This window comes from Ooceraea biroi, chromosome 13 (assembly GCF_003672135.1).
Source record: "Ooceraea biroi isolate clonal line C1 chromosome 13, Obir_v5.4, whole genome shotgun sequence".
Lineage (NCBI taxonomy): Eukaryota > Metazoa > Arthropoda > Insecta > Hymenoptera > Formicidae > Ooceraea > Ooceraea biroi.
Window position 1 is genome coordinate 1058395 of NC_039518.1, and position 20282 is coordinate 1078676.

A 20282-nucleotide genomic window follows, 5' to 3' on the forward strand; every position below is an offset into this window, starting at 1 on the left:
TCTTGGTGAGTTTAACCAAAATGCATTCTATCAGATACGTCTTGTTGATACATTCAAATCATTTTTCTCAATGTGGTTTTAGTACACGGATACGTATCGCGCGCGACGTTTAGTGTAAATATAAAAAAATCAAGAGTATTTTTTATGCAAAAGTAATTATGCTCACCCGACGATTACACTTGGAAAATTGTTTGCATTTCGAAGAACTTTGCTCCGCATTTTTGTTAACGCAATTTTTAGTGTAAATATAAAAAAATCAAGAGTATTTTTTATGCAAAAGTCATTATGCTCACACGACGATTACACTTGGAAAATTGTTTGCATTTCGAAGAACTTTGCTCCGCATTTTTGTTAACGCAATTTTTAGTGTAATATAAAAAAATCAAGAGTATTTTTTATGCAAAAGTAATTATGCTCACACGACGATTACACTTGGAAAATTGTTTGCATTTCGAAGAACTTTGCTCCGCAGTTTTGTTAACGCAATTTTTAGTGTAAATATAAAAAAATCAAGAGTATTTTTTATGCAAAAGTCATTATGCTCACACGACGATTACACTTGGAAAATTGTTTGCATTTCGAAGAACTTTGCTCCGCATTTTTGTTAACGCAATTTTTAGTGTAATATAAAAAAATCAAGAGTATTTTTTATGCAAAAGTAATTATGCTCACACGACGATTACACTTGGAAAATTGTTTGCATTTCGAAGAACTTTGCTCCGCAGTTTTGTTAACGCAATTTTTAGTGTAAATATAAAAAAATCAAGAGTATTTTTTATGCAAAAGTAATTATGCTCACACGACGATTACACTTGGAAAATTGTTTGCATTTCGAAGAACTTTGCTCCGCATTTTTGTTAACGCAATTTTTAGTGTAAATATAAAAAAATCAAGAGTATTTTTTATGCAAAAGTAATTATGCTCACTCGACGATTACACTTGGAAAATTGTTTGCATTTCGAAGAACTTTGCTCCGCAGTTTTGTCAACGCAATTTTTAGTATAAATATAAAAAAATCAAGAGTATTTTTTATGCAAAAGTAATTATGCTCACACGACGATTACACTTGGAAAATTGTTTGCATTTCGAAGAACTTTGCTCCGCATTTTTGTTAACGCAATTTTTAGTGTAAATATAAAAAAATCAAGAGTATTTTTTATGCAAAAGTAATTATGCTCACTCGACGATTACACTTGGAAAATTGTTTGCATTTCGAAGAACTTTGCTCCGCAGTTTTGTTAACGCAATTTTTAGTATAAATATAAAAAAATCAAGAGTATTTTTTATGCAAAAGTAATTATGCTCACCCGACGATTACACTTGGAAAATTGTTTGCATTTCGAAGAACTTTGCTCCGCATTTTTGTTAACGCAATTTTTAGTGTAAATATAAAAAAATCAAGAGTATTTTTTATGCAAAAGTCATTATGCTCACACGACGATTACACTTGGAAAATTGTTTGCATTTCGAAGAACTTTGCTCCGCATTTTTGTTAACGCAATTTTTAGTGTAATATAAAAAAATCAAGAGTATTTTTTATGCAAAAGTAATTATGCTCACACGACGATTACACTTGGAAAATTGTTTGCATTTCGAAGAACTTTGCTCCGCAGTTTTGTTAACGCAATTTTTAGTGTAAATATAAAAAAATCAAGAGTATTTTTTATGCAAAAGTAATTATGCTCACACGACGATTACACTTGGAAAATTGTTTGCATTTCGAAGAACTTTGCTCCGCATTTTGTTAACGCAATTTTTAGTGTAAATATAAAAAATCAAGAGTATTTTTTATGCAAAAGTAATTATGCTCACTCGACGATTACACTTGGAAAATTGTTTGCATTTCGAAGAACTTTGCTCCGCAGTTTTGTTAACGCAATTTTTAGTATAAATATAAAAAAATCAAGAGTATTTTTTATGCAAAAGTAATTATGCTCACACGACGATTACACTTGGAAAATTGTTTGCATTTCGAAGAACTTTGCTCCGCATTTTTGTTAACGCAAATTTTTACTTTGTACGGAAGGAAGGTCCGGCTAGCCAGCCGGTAATTTTGCGAAAATGAAACTTTTCCGGTAGGCGTGCGCTGCGAAGTTGCATAATAAACGAGACTACGAGAATCGCGTGCGTCGTATTTCTCTAATAATGGTTGAGGATCAATGGGAGTGCGACTGCTTTGAATCTGTCTCGCATATCTTTGCGTGACCAACAATTTAACATTTTGTTCGTCGTATCTGCCGTGCGCGGCAATAAGGTTGATCTCCAAGTTGGTTTTGCTTTTCGTCGTCGCAACTGACCGAGATTTGATCGAATTATTCGGTAGTTACAATTATTGTGTTGGGGGGAAGAAGGGGAGGGGTAAAATAAATTAGTACGCATGATCGCACGCTGTTTCCCGCGCTTGTCAAGACTTCCGGATGCAAAAGAGGGGAGGAGTAACCGCGCGACACGGTCGTGGCGATCGTCGCTCGCCGAATGGACCGGCAGTGCCGACGTAAATTCCATCAGTGTCGCGGCCCGGCGTACGTTATTCGACGATCGGCCGATCGAATCGTACCGCGTATCGATACGTTAGGACCCGCCGCCCACGCAAATCCGTTGCCACCCACTCAGTGGCCACCGAGCGGCGAACGCGAATGGGAATCGTCGTCGAATCCCAAGCGCTGTATCGTCGCTTCTAACCCTTAACCAGTGGCGTAGTTCCGGGGCGGAAGGGAAAAATCGAATCGAGTCAGACACGGTCGGGGAGTAAAGCGACGAGACGATAGACGCAAATAGAGTAATCGATATTCGCTCGTTCAAAGTGGCAAAATTTATTCATTCCGATCACGTGAGAAAACGCGTGAAATGCTGTTGTAAATTAAGGATAAGAGTTTAAGGGGGGAGCCTGCTTTAGAACGCTGAAAATAAGGTATATTTTACGAATTGGTTTTGGAGAAACTATACAGCGGATCATTATAAAACTTTGATGCATTTATTAGTACATGTTTAAAGATAAACAAAATTATTTTTTGATTGGAATATATCGCTCGTAGAGGTCGTCCTGGAGAAATCTTAGTGCAGCCGCGTCGCCGGCATTGCAAATTGCTGAGCATTCTCCTGCCTCCAAATTTCGTCTAAACTGAAAAATTGAAATATGTTCTCGTTATTTATGAATGCCCATCGTCGATGAACCAAAGAGAGAAGAAAAAAGTTGAAAAGTGCCAAAATGGTGGAGCTTAGAACACAAAAGTACGATTTTTAGGCAAAGTTGTTGAACTTTTTCATGCAAAAGTAATTGTTTAACTTAATGTTTTTATGAATATTAAAGGTTCATCGACGATGGGAATTCATAAATAACAAGAAAATATTTCAATTTTTCAATTTGGATGAAATTTGGAGGCAGGAGAATGCTCACCAATTTACAATAAGATGCCTCCAGGACGACCTCTACAGGCGATATATTCAAATCAAAAAATAATTTTTTTATCTTTAAACATGTACTAATAAATGCATCAAAGTTTTATAATGATCCGCTGTATAGTTTCTCCAAAAACAATTCGTAAAATTATACCTTATTTTCAACGTTCTAAGCAGGCTCCCCCCTTAAAGCTTGCTGTCCGGCGCCCCTGTCGGAATTCCTCGGTTCTTCTTTCGCAGTCCCTCTTTCGCGCCCGCATAACACCCGCCAGTTTGCATATCTCTATTGTGGACGAAGAGTATTTGTCCAATTCGATGCAGTAGTTTTGATATTTTTACTCAAAATCTAACTAAGCTCGCGCTGCATGCGGGAGCTCCCGGCAACCGGCTGCTCAAAGTGCTATTATTATTAGCCCTCAAACACGCTATTTTGTCGAGAAACATTAAATTACAAATTTGAGAAAGGACAAATTTTCAAAAGATCCCATTGGTATTTTATGTCGTTAGGAATTGTTTGAGTTTTCGTCAAAATGAATCATTGCGATCAGTTGCTCCGGCAAAATCGGTCTTTACGAATTCAAAATGGTGGACGCGCCAGAACGGAATTTTTTCGTACGAAACTTTCGAGCTCGCGTTTCGCAATTGATCTCCTTGTCGTTTTTGCGACGTGCGCGCCCCATTTACGTTCGAATTGGAGTATAAAGAGGCAATTTGTCACTTTTAGGGCACGCGGTGGCTGACGCGTATGATTGCCACGCTCGAAAGCAAGAGCGTTGCAGAAGGTTGAAAGGGAAGCAAGAACGTTGCACGCACGTGCGCAGGCGTGATCCGCGTGCTAAGCTGCGCGCGTGTGCGAGGTGTACTGCCTCGCAAATACGGCTCGCGAATTGGGTTATTTCGAAAGCGCGTGTAAACATTGGAACAGCACGAGGAGGCATTGCAGTATCAATAAGAACCATTGACATTAGAATACATAGACGGAGCCTTCTCAGAGGGGAAGCTGATAAATGCGGTAAGGGGGGTAGTGCATGAACTTCGGGTAATTCCGTGGTTAGCGGTTCGGTTATGTTCGGCGTTGCATGACAATTCCATCGACGTCAGCAATTCGCAATGAGATTTTTATGGAAATGTTTGAAGAACATTTATTTTTGACAAATCGCGAACGCTATTTTAATAATTTTATATATATGTATTAAATAATAAATGGAAATAAAAGTGTTTTTTTGCTTTATGAAGCTAAACCGTATGTAGAATGTGTACAAATTTGCAAAAAGAGAAACACTTTGAAAGGTAAATAGAGTTGAGAACTCTTGATCTAAATACGCATATACAGGGTGGCCCATTTTAATTTATACAGTCGATTTTTTAAAAAACTAAAAGAGATACGAAAAAATGTTTCAGACAGACATGTCACGATGTCGAGGGATACATAAGATGATACCATTGGTTTGACCTTGAATAGTCGTTTGAAGGTCACGCGAAGATCACCTTCAATTTCTTAAATTGAAACCCCAACTTTTTATTGCAGATTCTTATTCTTCATCGAAAAGTAAGTAACTTTTGTCTGAAACGTTTTTCCGAAAAATGTCATCTTATGTCCTTAAAATGATCTTCAAGATGAGTTTTGAGGACATTTTAAGGACATAAGATGACATTTTTCGGAAAAATGTTTCAGACAAAAGTTACTTACTTTTCGATGGAGAATAAGAATCTGCAATAAAAAGTTGGGGTTTCAATTTAAGAAATTGAAGGTGATCTTCGCGTGACCTTCAAACGACTATTCAAGATCAAACCAATGGTATCATCTTATGTCCCCCTCGAAATCGTGACATGTCTGTCTGAAATATTTTTTCGTATCTCTTTTAGTTTTTTAAAAAATCGACTGTATAAATTAAAATGGGCCACCCTGTATATATAAAGAAATTCAATAGAATATAAAATACAATATAGAACACACATACTTGTAAATTTATTTATTTATTATTTTTATTATTTTACAACTGTAAATATAACTATATAATAAAATAATTGGCGTCATACCTGTTTCATTATTATTTGATAATAATGTAAATCAAGTCAACAAACCATTTAGTTCGCTTTACTTACTCAATAAAATTACATATAATTTCTTATTAACATAACTATAACCTAATCTAGGTTTCAAATAATTTACTTACAAGTGGAATGAAAACTTTCTGTTTGCAGCTTTTTCTTTTTCTAATTGTTCAGAATTTTTATTATTTATACGATTATTGCAGCCAAATACACAAAACTCAAGTCACTGATAGAAATCCAAAAGGTCATAATCACTTCAGATATCAATACAATAAGCACAAGCACAACATGTGAGCAGGAGCTCCGTCAACTGAACCATTAGCCGAACGTTAGCCGAACGTAACCGAATTCGACCGAAGTTCATGCAGTTCCCCCAGTTCCCCCTTACCGCGAATATCAGGCTCCCCCTCACCTTCTACGATAGCTAAGGCTCCGTCTATGTATTCTAATGTCAATGATAAGAACACATTAATGGATCGACAACGTTAATACTCCGGAAGAACGGAGTTCGTGAACGAAGTTTCGTAAATGCAAGTCGTTCGATCTTGCACAATGGGAGGGCAACTTGAACTTAAGCTCGTGCTACGCCCAGTCTTGCAAAATTAGCGGCGGAATAATTAAATAAGAGAGATCGCGTGACTATTTTTTCCTCTCATATCCATATTGAGATTATGGAAAGACCTGGGCAGGAGAAGCAACAATTTTACTACTTCTATCTGTTTTAAATTATTTTTAATTTTATTATTTATAATTTTAAATTTATCAGTTTGCAAATAAATAAATCTATATGAAACAAGTCGATATTTGGAATTGCGACACGGAGTTGCGGCATAACGTAAACGTTATAAATATAAATTCCTAGTTTCGTTGCATCTCTCGCCTCTACTCTCTAGACGAGAGAAGGATAAATCCCGGATCTGAACCGTCGCTGCGGGTCCGGTCCGTCGTGGGTCGTCGCGAAGGTCCGGGCCCGCGTCGCGAAATCGTCAACCGCGGGGTGGACGGAAACGGGCGAGCGCGGAGCCCGCGAGAAGGAGCAGCAGGTCGTAACATATGTACGTGCTACGTGATATATGCGCGAGTGGCGGGCGCGCCTTTGCTCGGCTCGATCGACACGAAATCGTGGAGTCGCAGGATGATGGTGCGCGCACTCTCGACTCCACGCAGTATCGATAGTTCTGATGACAGGGGCACGAGGTAGCCGAGAAAAAGAAAGAGAGAGAGAGAGAAGGAGCTCACGGGGTGACGGGGGCGGCAATGTGGAGCGGGTAGAGGGGTTACGCGCGGCGACGGTGAGGTCGAGGGGGCGCGAGGACGGGGAACGGAGGAGGACTGTGTCGGAGCGGAGCGCGCGCGCGGGGCCGCGCAGGCAGAAGTGGACGGGCAAGAGCGATTCAACCTCCTTTCACTTTCAACGAGCGCGCGCGCGCGCTCGCTCGCTCGCTCGCTTATTCGCTCGTTTCGTACGAGCGACGGCGAGCGCTCCGCGTACGAAAATAGGCAACGCCGCCTTTTTTTCGCCGTCCCGCGAGAGAGTTCAGAGGCGACGACGGCGCTCCCCGAGCCCCACCGTAACCCCCAGGGCTAGGAGGTAGCTAAAGGGGGTGACGCGACGCTACGTGTCATGCCTCTTGAACCTGCGCCGGCAGATGGGGGTGGAGTACGTGCGAACGTTGGCACTTGTGTCCGGGAGGGTACTTTTAAGTAGCGCGATGTGACTATAGCTTTATTCAACGTGTTGTTGGCAGCAATGAGAGCTTTAAGGGGGGAGCCTGCTTTAGAACGTTGAAAATAAGGTATAATTTTACGAATTTTTTTTGGAGAAACTATACAGGGGATCATTATAAAACTTTGATGCATTTATTAGTACATGTTTAAAGATAAACAAAATTATTTTTTTATTTGAATATATCGCCTGTAGAGGTCGTCCTGGAGGCATCTTAGTGCAGCCGGCATTGTAAATTGGTGAGCATTCTCCTGCCTCCAAATTTCATCCAAACTGAAAAATTGAAATATTTTCTTGTTATTTATGAATTCCCATCGTCGATGAACCTTTAACATTCATAAAAACATTAAGTTAAACAATTACTTTTGCATGAAAAAGTTCAACAACTTTGCCTAAAAATCGTACTTTTGTGTTCTAAGCTCCACCATTTTGGCACTTTTCAACTTTTTTCTTCTCTCTTTGGTTCATCGACGATGGGAATTCATAAATAACGAGAACATATTTCAATTTTTTAGTTTAGACGAAATTTGGAGGCAGGAGAACGCTCACCAATTTGCAATGCCGGCGACGCGGCTGCACTAAGATTTCTCCAGGACGACCTCTACAAGCGATATATTCAAACCAAAAAATAATTTTTTTATCTTTAAACATGTACTAATAAATGCATTGTAAATTGGTGAGCACTCTCCTGCCTCCAAATTTCATCCAAACTGAAAAATTGAAATATTTTCTCGTTATTTATGAATTCCCATCGTCGATGAACTTTTAATATTCATAAAAACATAAGTTAAACAATTATTTTTGCATGAAAAAGTTCAACAACTTTGCCTAAAAATCGTACTTTTGTGTTCTAAGCTCCACCATTTTGGCACTTTTCAACTTTTTTCTTCTCTCTTTGGTTCATCGACGATGGGAATTCATAAATAACGAGAACATATTTCAATTTTTCAGTTTAGACGAAATTTGGAGGCAGGAGAACGCTCACCAATTTGCAATGCCGGCGACGCGGCTGCACTAAGATTTCTCCAGGACGACCTCTACAAGCGATATATTCAAACCAAAAAATAATTTTTTTATCTTTAAACATGTACTAATAAATGCATTGTAAATTGGTGAGCATTCTCCCGCCTCTAAATTTCATCCAAACTGAAAAATTGAAATATTTTCTCGTTATTTATGAATTCCCATCGTCGATGAACCTTTAATATTCATAAAAACATTAAGTTAAACAATTATTTTTGCATGAAAAAGTTCAAAAACTTTGCCTAAAAATCGTACTTTTGTGTTCTAAGCTCCACCATTTTGGCACTTTTCAACTTTTTTCTTCTCTCTTTGGTTCATCGACGATGGGAATTCATAAATAACGAGAACATATTTCAATTTTTTAGTTTAGACGAAATTTGGAGGCAGGAGAATGCTCACCAATTTGCAATGCCGGCGACGCGGCTGCACTAAGATTTCTCCAGGACGACCTCTACAAGCGATATATTCAAACCAAAAAATAATTTTTTATCTTTAAACATGTACTAATAAATGCATTGTAAATTGGTGAGCATTCTCCTGCCTCCAAATTTCATCCAAACTGAAAAATTGAAATATTTTCTCGTTATTTATGAAATCCCATCGTCGATGAACCTTTAATATTCATAAAAACATAAGTTAAACAATTATTTTTGCATGAAAAAGTTCAACAACTTTGCCTAAAAATCGTACTTTTGTGTTCTAAGCTCCACCATTTTGGCACTTTTCAACTTTTTTCTTCTCTCTTTGGTTCATCGACGATGGGAATTCATAACTAACGAGAATATATTTCAATTTTTCAGTTTAGACGAAATTTGGAGGCAGGAGAATGCTCAGCAATTTGCAATGCCGGCGACGCGGCTGCACTAAGATTTCTCCAGGACGACCTCTACGAGCGATATATTCAAATCTAAAAATAATTTTTTTCATCTTTAAACATGTACTAATAAATGCATCAAAGTTTTATAATGATCCGCTGTATAGTTTCTCCAAAAACAATTCGTAAAATATACCTCATTTTCAGCGTTCTAAAGCAGGCTCCCCCCTTAACTTGGACTAAGCTTTAATATCGAGAGGCTATACTTACAGAACGACGGCGTGTCTACCTCAAATATTCATCCTGCTTCCATAAGTTATAAATTGTTTTCCATAAAAACTCGAAACACAGTTGCTCCTGATCATAAATATTCAGGTTTCCTTGCGTCGTAACAGGAAGTACCGCCTGCACGATAAAACATTCGGCGCGCGAATAAAAAGTCTGCGTGTATGAAGCAGCGGGTGAGCTCCTCCCGCTGTTAATCCGCGATTACGGATTACGAGAGTGACCATTATTACGACGCCTGTACTTCGAGTCGCCGCAACCGAGCCAGCGAGCGCCATCGGCAATTACCGGCCGGCTGGTACTTCTCGCCGGTCGTTCTCTGAAATCGCACGCGCTCGAAACTGCGTATTTTCCATCGTGCTTCATGATATTTAAGAATTCAATTAAATCACCTAGCAATTTTTGCCTCTTAAGGAGAAGACTCGCAAGGTTATATCGAATTATGTCGAGGGAGACGTATAATCGCATAATTGAAATTATTTTATGTTTATTTAAAATCTTTCTTTAATATGGAAAAAATTATTCGCACTTGAACTGCGACGATATTTGCAAGAAACTCTGATTTTCTCGACTGATGAAATTATTTAGGGTAAGAAAATAAAAAATCACGTTTTGAAGATGTGTTAAGTGGGAGTAATATGTTACTAGTAGCCCTGTTTCATAAAAAAAGTAAAGTTACGGATATTTCGAAATATTGAAATTAGCAGCTGCTAGTTACCGTAAGAGCCATCTAGGGAAAAAACGGCCGAACTTTTTGATCAATTCAATAGATCCTAGACAATGCGGACTACTTGGACTCAATTAATGTACAACTCTTTGCTGTGCGATTTTAAACACGGAATAGAATCTATAGAATCGATAGAATTAATTCTCGCATTAAAATTCCCTTAAAATAGAGCGTAAACAATACACGATCACATTTATTTGTCGGAATTCTCAAATCTAAATCATGACTCAAGAATCATTGATACTTTCATAGAAGCGTCAACAATTAATTATAAATTTCGACCTAAACTAAATTTCTAATCCGAAACAACCCTGCACTATACAGGGTGGTCCACTTAAATCGATCATCTTAGATATTTCACTTGTTTTTGATGATACGAAAAAATGTCTAAGGAAAAAGCTGCACCGTTCGAAGGGGCTATCATGATGACAGAACAAAAATTTTTTCAAGGCTATTTTTTTCGGAGATTCAAAGGTCAAGATAATTTTTTTAAATGGAACTACATATTTTTGTTTGCGCAATTTTATAGCCAACATCGAGAGGAGTTCAGCGACCTATGACAACATGACCTTTAAATGATCTTGAACGCGGGAAACAGAAAAATCAAACTTTATGCTCTTCAACACAAAAATTTATTTAAGGAGGTGTTCGAAATGATGTCCTCCGACTTCAATACATTTTCTAATACGATGCACAAATGATACTCTTACCCTTTCTATCATTTCTGAATTTATACTAGCACATGCATTCAAAATGCGCTCTCTCATGTTCTCTTGTGTAGTTGGTACATCATTGTAAACAGTGTTCTTTAACATTCCCCACAAAAAAGTCTGAAGGATTCAAATCAGGAGAACGTGCTGGCCAACTGATATGTCCTCCTCTTCCTATCCAGTGTTCCGGAAACGTTTCGTGTAAAACTGTAGGTGCAACACGTGCGTTATGAGCCGGACAACCACCATGCTGATGCCACATTTGTAAACGAGTTTCTAACGGCACCTCTTCCAATAAGTTTGGTAATTGTTGGGACACAAAATCAGCATATTTTTGACCATTCAATGTACCATCAATAAAGAAAGGGCCAATGATTCGATCGTGTAAAACACCACACCATACTGTATATAACTTCTCTTATCCGCGCGCGAATAAGTTTGTCAGAGCCGAACGTCGAGCGTCGGGTCGATCGATCTCGCGAGGAGACAGATGGCTCGTTATCAGCGACCGGCTCGAGGAAGCCGGTGTACGTGCACGCGACTTTGGATGCGCCCGCGGCGGCGACGTAGGTGTGCAGAACGCCACGCGTGCCCATGTCGAGCGTGGCAATTTTGCGTGGCGCGAGCGCACGCACTTTCATCGCTGCGAGCGCGAGCGCTCGCATGGCCGTCTATATAACAGAAATAGCGACGGCGAGCGCTCACGCTCTCTCACGCTTTTGTCCCACTTACCTGGCGATTAGCCGTGACTTCCGCTTTCGTCGACGTCCGACTCAGAAGACCGCTTCCCCAAGGTTGCTTCGTTCGATCGCGCCGCAGTCACGCCCGCGAGATTTCCCTTGATTCTCGAGCGACGAACATGCGAGCGTTTTCTCAGCGGCGAACGGTCTCGCGCATCGCTAATATTCACCGCGACTGTTGCTTCTTTGAATGCTGCTGCGAGCTCGAAACAAGGATTCGGCCCACCTCGCGCCACGGAACCTTGAATTGTTTTGTTTTCCAAGGTAGCTCCGTTCGACGAATTTCGAAATAGGCGCCCCGGTACCTATTTGAGTGTACAGACGCTCTTGCGCGTTCTAGAAATGTTTGCAGTGCCTGCAGGCAATTTGAAAAAACTCGCGAGACCGTGTTTCTGCATTTCAGGATCATTCTGGTGGCGCAGAAAATTTTTCTGGATGTTAGTCAAGTTAGTTTGAAAGTAAAACTTACTCCCTACCTCTGGCTAGGATGATGGCATCCAAATAAATTCCAAGAAGAATGAGAAAATTCTGTCAAGCTGAAAATAAATGCGAACAAAATGCTAGTTAACTCCCGTGAGATATTGGGTTGTTCGGAAAGTAATTTCGTTTTTCACAAAGCGATGTCGTTAGTCGCGTTCCTCGATACTTAACCTTACTCTAAGCGGCAAATTCGTTTTATATTTTGACAACTGACATTTCAGACGTCATTTAGTATCTTATTGTGTTGCGATCTGTCAAGTAATTGTTTTTTGGCATCACATCAAACATGGAAAATCAAAGTGAGCATTTTCGTAATATTTTGCTTTTTTACTACCGAAAGGGTAAAAATGCAGTGCAAGCGAGAAAAAAATTGGTGCCGTGTACGGAGAAGATGTACTGAGTGAACGTCAGTATCAGAATTGGTTTTCGAAATTTCGATTTGAAAGATGCACCACGTTCAGGTCGGCCAATTAAAGCTAATGACGAGAAAATAAAGGCTCTGGTGGATGCAAACCGTCGCATAACAACACGCGAAATTGCTGAAAAGTTAAATTTATCGAATTCGACCGTTTACGATTATTTGAAACGCCTTGGATTCGTTTCAAAGCTCGATATTTGGGTTCCACACAATTTAAAGGAAATTGACTTGATTCGACGCATTACCATCTTGCGATTCATTGTTGAAACGTGAAGAAAATGAACCATTTTTGAAGCGAATCATAACTGGAGATGAAAAATTGATTGTTTACAACAGTGTTAAGCGAAAACGATCATGGTCCAGGCAAGATGAACCTGCTCAATCGACATCCAAGGCAGATATTCATCAAAAGAAGATCATGCTTTCTGTATGGTGGGATTGGAAGGAATCGTATTTTTCGAGTTACTACCAAGCAACCAGACGATTGATTCGAAAGTGTATTGTCGTCAGCTGGATGAATTGGATGCTGCCATCAAGCAGAAGCGACCAGAATTGGCGAATAGGAAAGGTGTCGTATTCCATCACGACAATGCCAGACCACACACAAGTTTGGTCACTCGCCAGAAGCTTTTACAGCTTGGATGGGATGTGCTACCACACCCACCATACTCTCCTGATCTGGCACCATCCGATTACCATTTGTTCCGGTCTCTACAAAATTCTTTGAACAATGTAAACTTCGATTCAAATGAAGGCGTCAAAAATCACTTGCTTCAATTTTTGTCAATAAGGAGAAGGACTTCTATGAGCGTGGAATCTTAAAGTTGCCAGAAAGATGGCGAAAGGTAGTGGAACAAAATGGCCAATACATCACTGAATAAAATTTTTTCTAAATATGAAAAAACCGCCTTTCATTTTTCCTTGAAAAAACGAAATAACTTTCCGAACAACCCAATATAAACGCTAACTGATGAGAATCTATCTCACTCTCATGATACAGAATATACAGGGTCCGCCACTTAAACCCGGACATGAAAATGTTTTCTCGAAAAAGTCGTGTATTACAGAAAATATATAGAGATACAAATAAATTCTTTTATAGTTGAGGTGAGGGATCTTTTCTGAGTTTTTTCACTCAATGTAGCCGCCCTGCGCCTCGATCCTGATTCAAAAGCGCGAGCCGCCGTCTGTAATTGCGTCCAGTCCATTTTCGCGAATGCCGCTTCAATAGCGGCCCGGAGGGAGGCCACGTTGGGGTGTCTGGCTTTGTTAGTAACCCTCTCGACTACGCCCCACACGTAGTAGTCGAGAGGATTCAGGTCGGGACTATTGGGAGGCCAGAAATCCGTCGACCAAAACATATCGACATTGTCGGAGAGCCAGTTTTGCACTAAATGACTCGTGTGAGCGGGTGCGCCGTCTTGTTGAAATATGTACGGCCTCCCAGAGGCCACAGTTTCCATCCACCCCCAAGACGGCCGCCAATTTTGTGAGCGAGGTCCCTGGATCTTTCGAAATGAGGTCTTGTGCTTTTCGAATGAGTTCCGGAGTCCGTGTCGCCTTCTCCCTTACGTGTATCTTTCTCGCCGGAGTGCCGGAACCCACCCCGGACTCCTCCGAGGCCGCATACCTCTGGACAATGTCATACACCGTCGATCTGGGATATCCGGAAAACTTGATGATTTCACTTGGCGTCCTTCCGGCGCGAACACCTTCAGTAACCGCTGCTCTCCGGTTATATTCCGACATCGACCTGAACGACTCGGCCATTTCGAGGTTATTAACGTCTCACCCACATCTCTGACTTACTTTTACGCCATCTGACGCCCACTGCTGCACTCTTATGTAGCGGGAATTTCAAATTTAAAGTTGTCCGGATTTAAGTGGCGGACCCTGTACAATTCAATAATAATTCTTTACGTGCTTCCGTTTCAGCTGTTCGCGCCGACAGGATGCGTGGCGGCAGGAACAAGTTCGGACCCATGTACAAGAGGGACCGGGCGCGAAAGTTGCAGATGATGCGGCAGCGACAGCTCGCGTTGCAGACAATACGTGGCAGTCTTGGTGACCCATGCTATTCATCCACGGTCGCGCCACTGCTGCACATCAAGCAGGAAATCCAGATACCTCAAGTGTCCAGTCTGACGTCGTCGCCAGATTCGAGCCCGTCCCCGGCGACAGTGGCCGCCGGCTTGGTGACGACGCAGGCTGGCGGCGGCGCCGCCGCCGGTCAGCACCAGCTGATCGCACCGTCCAACCAGCCGGGTATCGGCACCAGCGGCGGTGGCGGCGGCGGCGGTACCAGCAACCACAACCTGCACAACCTCAACCCCAGCCTGGAGAGCAAGCTGTGGGCCGCCAACTCCACTACCACTACCCCGGGTGCAAAAGCCTTCGGCTTTGGCGAGCAGTCGGCGCAGCCCCATGGCGGCGGTGGCAACGCGGCGGGCTACGCGCCCACCCCTGCCGCCGTTCTCAAGAGCAGTCCGATGATCAGGGACTTCCTGGCGTCGATCGACGACCGCGAGTGGCAATCGTCGCTGTTCGGCCTGCTGCAGAGCCAAACGTACAATCAGTGCGAAGTGGACTTGTTCGAGTTAATGTGCAAAGTGCTCGATCAGAATCTATTCTCGCAGGTGGACTGGGCTAGGAATTCCTCCTTCTTCAAGGATCTCAAGGTGAGTCGTCCGGAACGAGGCAGGCCGACGTAGGTAGCACAGCACATCCTCTTATCCCTTCCTCGTGTTCAAAGTGATATCCCCATGCTTCCCTCGCGTTGGTCTTGATCCAGTTCGGGGGGACGCAATGCCGCGCGCGATTCCTTCTTTCCCATTCCAAATCACGTTTAGAGGGGAGCCGACACGGTCGCGCGCGCGCAAGAAACCGTAATTGTGTCTCGAGGATCCACCTCATCCACCGGCGGGAGAAGTTTGTTCTTACCGATAAATAACTCCGTCGCCCAGCCTGTTCGCGTGGCACGAGCGGGGGGGGGGGGGGACGTGAGGTAACCACCGGCGTTGCGCAACCGCTGAATGATTTCAAGCATCGCCTCATATCTAGGTCATAACAAGATACGTTTCTGGGTTACGGCGGTTGCCCCAAAGCGGGGCCCGCGTTAATTATAAATTGCACACGCTTCGACCGCGCGGGTTTTGTAATAACTTTTTATTTTTGTTCCAACGCCGCGAATTCGTTAGCGGCGACACAAAGCGGAACGAGGCCGCGCGTTTGTACCTCTCGTCGACAATATGGCACGTTGTCGCCGTCGCTGGACTCTTTTCGCCCGTGCTCCCGTTAAGACCCCGCGTCGTACCTTCTCCCCCGTGAGAAGATTACCGAGTTTGCGGGAGGGGCACTTCTGACACAACTAATATTTAATGCTAATTAATTTGTAGCATTTTTCAATGGGGTATAATTATTATATCAATTTCAACATGTTTACCATGATTGACAATGTCTGATGTTTACTGGTGATCTATTCAGGTTGACGATCAAATGAAGTTGTTGCAACACTCTTGGTCAGATATGCTAGTACTGGATCACCTTCATCAAAGGATACACAATAATTTACCCGACGAGACGACACTTCATAATGGCCAAAAGTTTGATCTCCTCTGTCTCGGCCTACTCGGAGTCCCCGCCTTGGCGGACCTCTTCAAAGATTTATCCAAGAGACTTCAAGAACTCAAGTTCGACCCCTCCGACTATATTTGCATGAAATTCTTGATGCTGCTGAATCACGGTGAGTAAACTCAGATTTCGCCCGTACATTTGTTTTTTCTCGTAAGCAACAAATTTCGGGGGGCGGTCGAAGGGCTCAATTATAGGCTGGCGATGACGTGTCGTAATTATAGTCGCTCCTATCAAAATGAGGTCGTATAAACCCTTTGTGTCAGACCTGAAAAATATCCATCGCAAGATGCAACGTGATTAGGTCTTTCATATTTCATAATATTCTAATATTTAATACCCAAGTCTGACTTCCACGAGACGCACACATGATAGAGATACGTGGAAAAGACATGTACGCTTGTTTACAGAAACACGTGTATTTGATATGCTTCAGATGTCCGTGGACTGGTGAACAAAAAGCATGTGCAAGAGGGTCATGAGACGGTTCAACAGTCGCTCATGGATTACACGCTAGCTTGTTACCCATCTGTACCGGTACGTCTCTCTCTTGCGAAACGCTCCCTCATACGTATACGTGCCACATCCATCGGAAGTGGGTCACCGGACGGCAGGCAGGCATTTAATTGTGTCCTTTATTCGATTTGTGCAGGACAAATTTAATAAACTGTTGGCAGTATTACCGGACATTCACGAGGTGGCGACGAGGGGGGAGGAGCACCTTTATCAGAAACACTGTAACGGCAGCGCACCGACGCAGACACTTCTCATGGAGATGCTGCATGCCAAGAGAAAATGAGACGACCGGTTCTTCTTGGTAATCTTTGCCATCGAATAGTCCGTTGACGTATGTATATCGAGAGAGTCGTTAGCGCCCCTGATCGTGAGACAAAATGAACCTCAAAGTACCTATATAAAAGCTAAACACTGCTAAGGTATCGGACCAAGTAAAGGGCGGGCGGGGGAGGGGGAAGGGGGCTCTGGTTCAAGGAATACCTGTGCATACAAATCAAGTTTGAACATCAAGTACATACTTTACGTATATATAAATAAATATATATATGTATTATAAAGTGTATCTAAATATATAAACACAATGACATATATTTTCTATATTTGATGTTGAAGTTTTAGAGATGTATCCGTGATGAATTGCCCAATTACTCGCGGGCGCAAGCGCAGGGAAAACAGTAAGCAAGATGCCTTGAAAACAGTACAAAGGGTGGTTAGAGACAAAAAAAAAGAAAAAAATATCGGTCAATGGTCAGGCAATTTCGTCTAAATAAGAAAGCTATTTTTCTAATACTTAGAGGCGAATTTATTTTTAAGCATACCACTGAAGCCTTGCTCTCACTCGAACCGAAATATATACCGTACCGCTAAAGAGAATCGTAGATTCTGTCTATTTCTCTCTCTCTCTCTCTCTTTCTTTTTCTCTCTCCAGATCAATCGTGCTTCTGCAAGGGATTCAATGGGCATATTTGAATGACAGTGAACTTGCATGTGATATACATTATGTCTGTCGCACGGGCCACCTGGGCATCCTTAGAATTTCCTGTTATTAAATTAAAAAATGGAATCTGCATTTTGTCACACTTGCACACAGCAGGGCTACTATATTGTAAATACTAGTTAACACATTCCAGTTACGTTGTAAAGTATGTTGAATATGTAATTATACTATTTTTGTGTATAGTCGAATAATGAAGTGAAAATAAATATATATATTTCTGTTGCTTACTTGAGGAAGAAATCATTAGCTACTTAATGTCTTCACTAATTTTAGGGGTCTTACTCATGTATTTCTCTTTATTACTTTTCAAATAGGTGGCGGAAAAAAAGGAATAACTACAAATTGCGATATTTTATTATTGTATGTTGTATCATAATAAAGATTCTGTTTAAGAAGCAAAAGAATCATTGGAGCAAGGTTTATGTGGTCCTACATTGTCTAGCGGTTAATTCTAAACTTATGAAATAATATTACTCGTATTACAGTTGTTAAATAGGACGATATTTACTAAGTGTTAAGATAGCGGACGAAAGTAGTAATTTTTCACTAATAGATTATTATTGCATATTATTATTAATTACTATTATTATTATTATTATTATTATTTAGCCGATAGTCAGAAATTCTTCAGTGCTGTGAAGGTTGTCTCTTTCGACGCCTGTGGTATCAAAGCCATTGGAAATTACATGTGTCAGACACGCGAAGTTCAAGCATGACAATAGGGACAAAAATCTTTCGCTTGCATTGGCAGATTAATAACGTTTGTCCGTCGCTCCCCTTGTTTTTATTCACGTATCAAACATGTACCTGTTGCTGAAAAAAACAAATATGCTATTTTACTACTTTCACTTTTTCCACCGAGTTTTCGTAATTACATTTAGCTAGGTGTAAATGACACGTCGATGTTGGTGGGACCCGGAGGAGAACGATGTTAGATTAAGGACCGAGTGTTAAATCAAATCAGGGGGAGTGTGGAGCAACGGAAACGTTGGTACGCTGAAGTGAACGTTTTGTCTGATGAGCATCGTATGTACTTATCGCGCGAGCAAAGATTTCTTGTCCGCCGTCAGATTTGACCTGTTACGCCGAAATAGAATATATATAATAATAATAATATATATGCCGATGTTCCCAAATTTTCAAATCGTCCGGTTTCCCACGATGATGACAAAAGGATCGGAAACGAGAAACTTAGACTCATCATTATTCTCACACAACAACAGCGCGCTGCTTCGGATACAAAAAAAAACAAAAACATAACGAAAAGATTGTCTCTTTATTTAAACTCAGACACGAATGACTACCTCTTCATATCTGTATTAAGTTTTTATACTTTTACATTTTTAGTAACCACATACCTCAGAATAGACGCCCAGATAGCAATTTGAATGGAACGAATGAATGTAAATAAACATATAAAATAAGGCAGATATTTTTAATCAGGTGTAGTGCGTACAGTTACACGTTAAGAATCTACAATGTAATACAACTTACCGAAATATCGTATTCACCTGTATGTCCACGTTATTAGGTCTTAGTTATTATTATTGTACTTTCTGCAAATTAGTTCGTAACTGTGGTCATTTACCATGTATTTAGTTTATCACTGTCGGAGCTGAGAAAAGCCGTTGCTTTAAAATCATATAAGTTGCTGTTTGGGTAAGACAAGAGTTTCACGCTACTGTTTTATTTATTATAACTATCTCCGTTCATCTCTGAGACCTGCTAAACGTGTCGGTCTGACAATTTCGGAACAAGTCGCGTATCAGCTCGCAGCAATTACTATTCTGTGCTAATGAAAGGAAGCTCGAAATTAATCGTTTTTGTAAATATTAGTATACAGGGTGGAGCATGAGAAACATGGCATAATTTTCTTTGAAAACGATTCTTTATCAAGTCCGTGAAGAATCTTTTAGATCCTTTAAAAATCCTTAAAAGGTTCTAAAACTCTATCGAGAATTTTCTCACCTTTGGTATGTCATGTGCTTTAAATGTGTCATTCTGTATACGCGTCTATCCCCCCGATATTAACGACCTGATCTGCTGCAAAAGGTTTATTAACAACTGTAACTAGTAAATACGACAATTACAGCGTTATGTATATTTTTTTATGTTAAATATGTACAGTTACCAATTATGATTGGCAATTACAAACGATTTAATTTAATGTCGATGTGATTCTTCAATCTAATAAGTCGTTGGAATAAAGTTTGAAAGGAAAAAAAAAGAAGAAAAAACTATTATGCGTTGTTGACACTGCCATTAGCAGTTGGCAATTGTAAATTATGTAGAAAAATTGACTCACTGTAAATATATCTTTATTATTAACAGATAACTGTTCCTTTCTAGAGCTAACAGTGCTATTTTTTATATATTGTACTGATTGAACCCCAGAGGGTATCTGTCCCCCCCCCCCCCGCTCGGTGTCAGTCTCCGTCTCCGGATCGCGAGACAAGTTACTTGGAAACAGGATTCTACTTGACGTTACGCGTTCAATCAGTATGCCATTTTGTGAGATTTGAAAATAGTATTCTATCCCAGTCACTTGTTAGGACGTACAGTTAAAATAGAAAATTCCAACGCCCTCGCGCCAATTACCGCACGCGAGAAGAGCGGAGAAGGGATGAAAGAACTATCATAATTCGTAACTCGAATGCCTGTTATTCGTGTATCAAACGACATGTATATCACGACACTTGTTTGCTTTGTATAAATACGAAACGAAGAACATTGCACAGTGACTAATAAAGATATTGCAACTA

General features: G+C 40.8%; 1 protein-coding gene across 1 annotated transcript in view; it reads left to right on the top strand.

Annotated features, from left to right (window-relative positions):
* Positions 1–20282, top strand: part of LOC105287071 (nuclear hormone receptor FTZ-F1) — a 41715-nt gene extending 21433 nt beyond the window's left edge. Inside the window, exons 2-5 of the mRNA XM_026974645.1 lie at positions 14313–15055; positions 15861–16119; positions 16444–16544; positions 16660–20282. Of these exons, the coding sequence (XP_026830446.1) occupies positions 14313–15055; positions 15861–16119; positions 16444–16544; positions 16660–16806 (1250 nt within the window). The 3' untranslated portion in view covers positions 16807–20282. The remainder of the gene's footprint in view (positions 1–14312; positions 15056–15860; positions 16120–16443; positions 16545–16659) is intronic.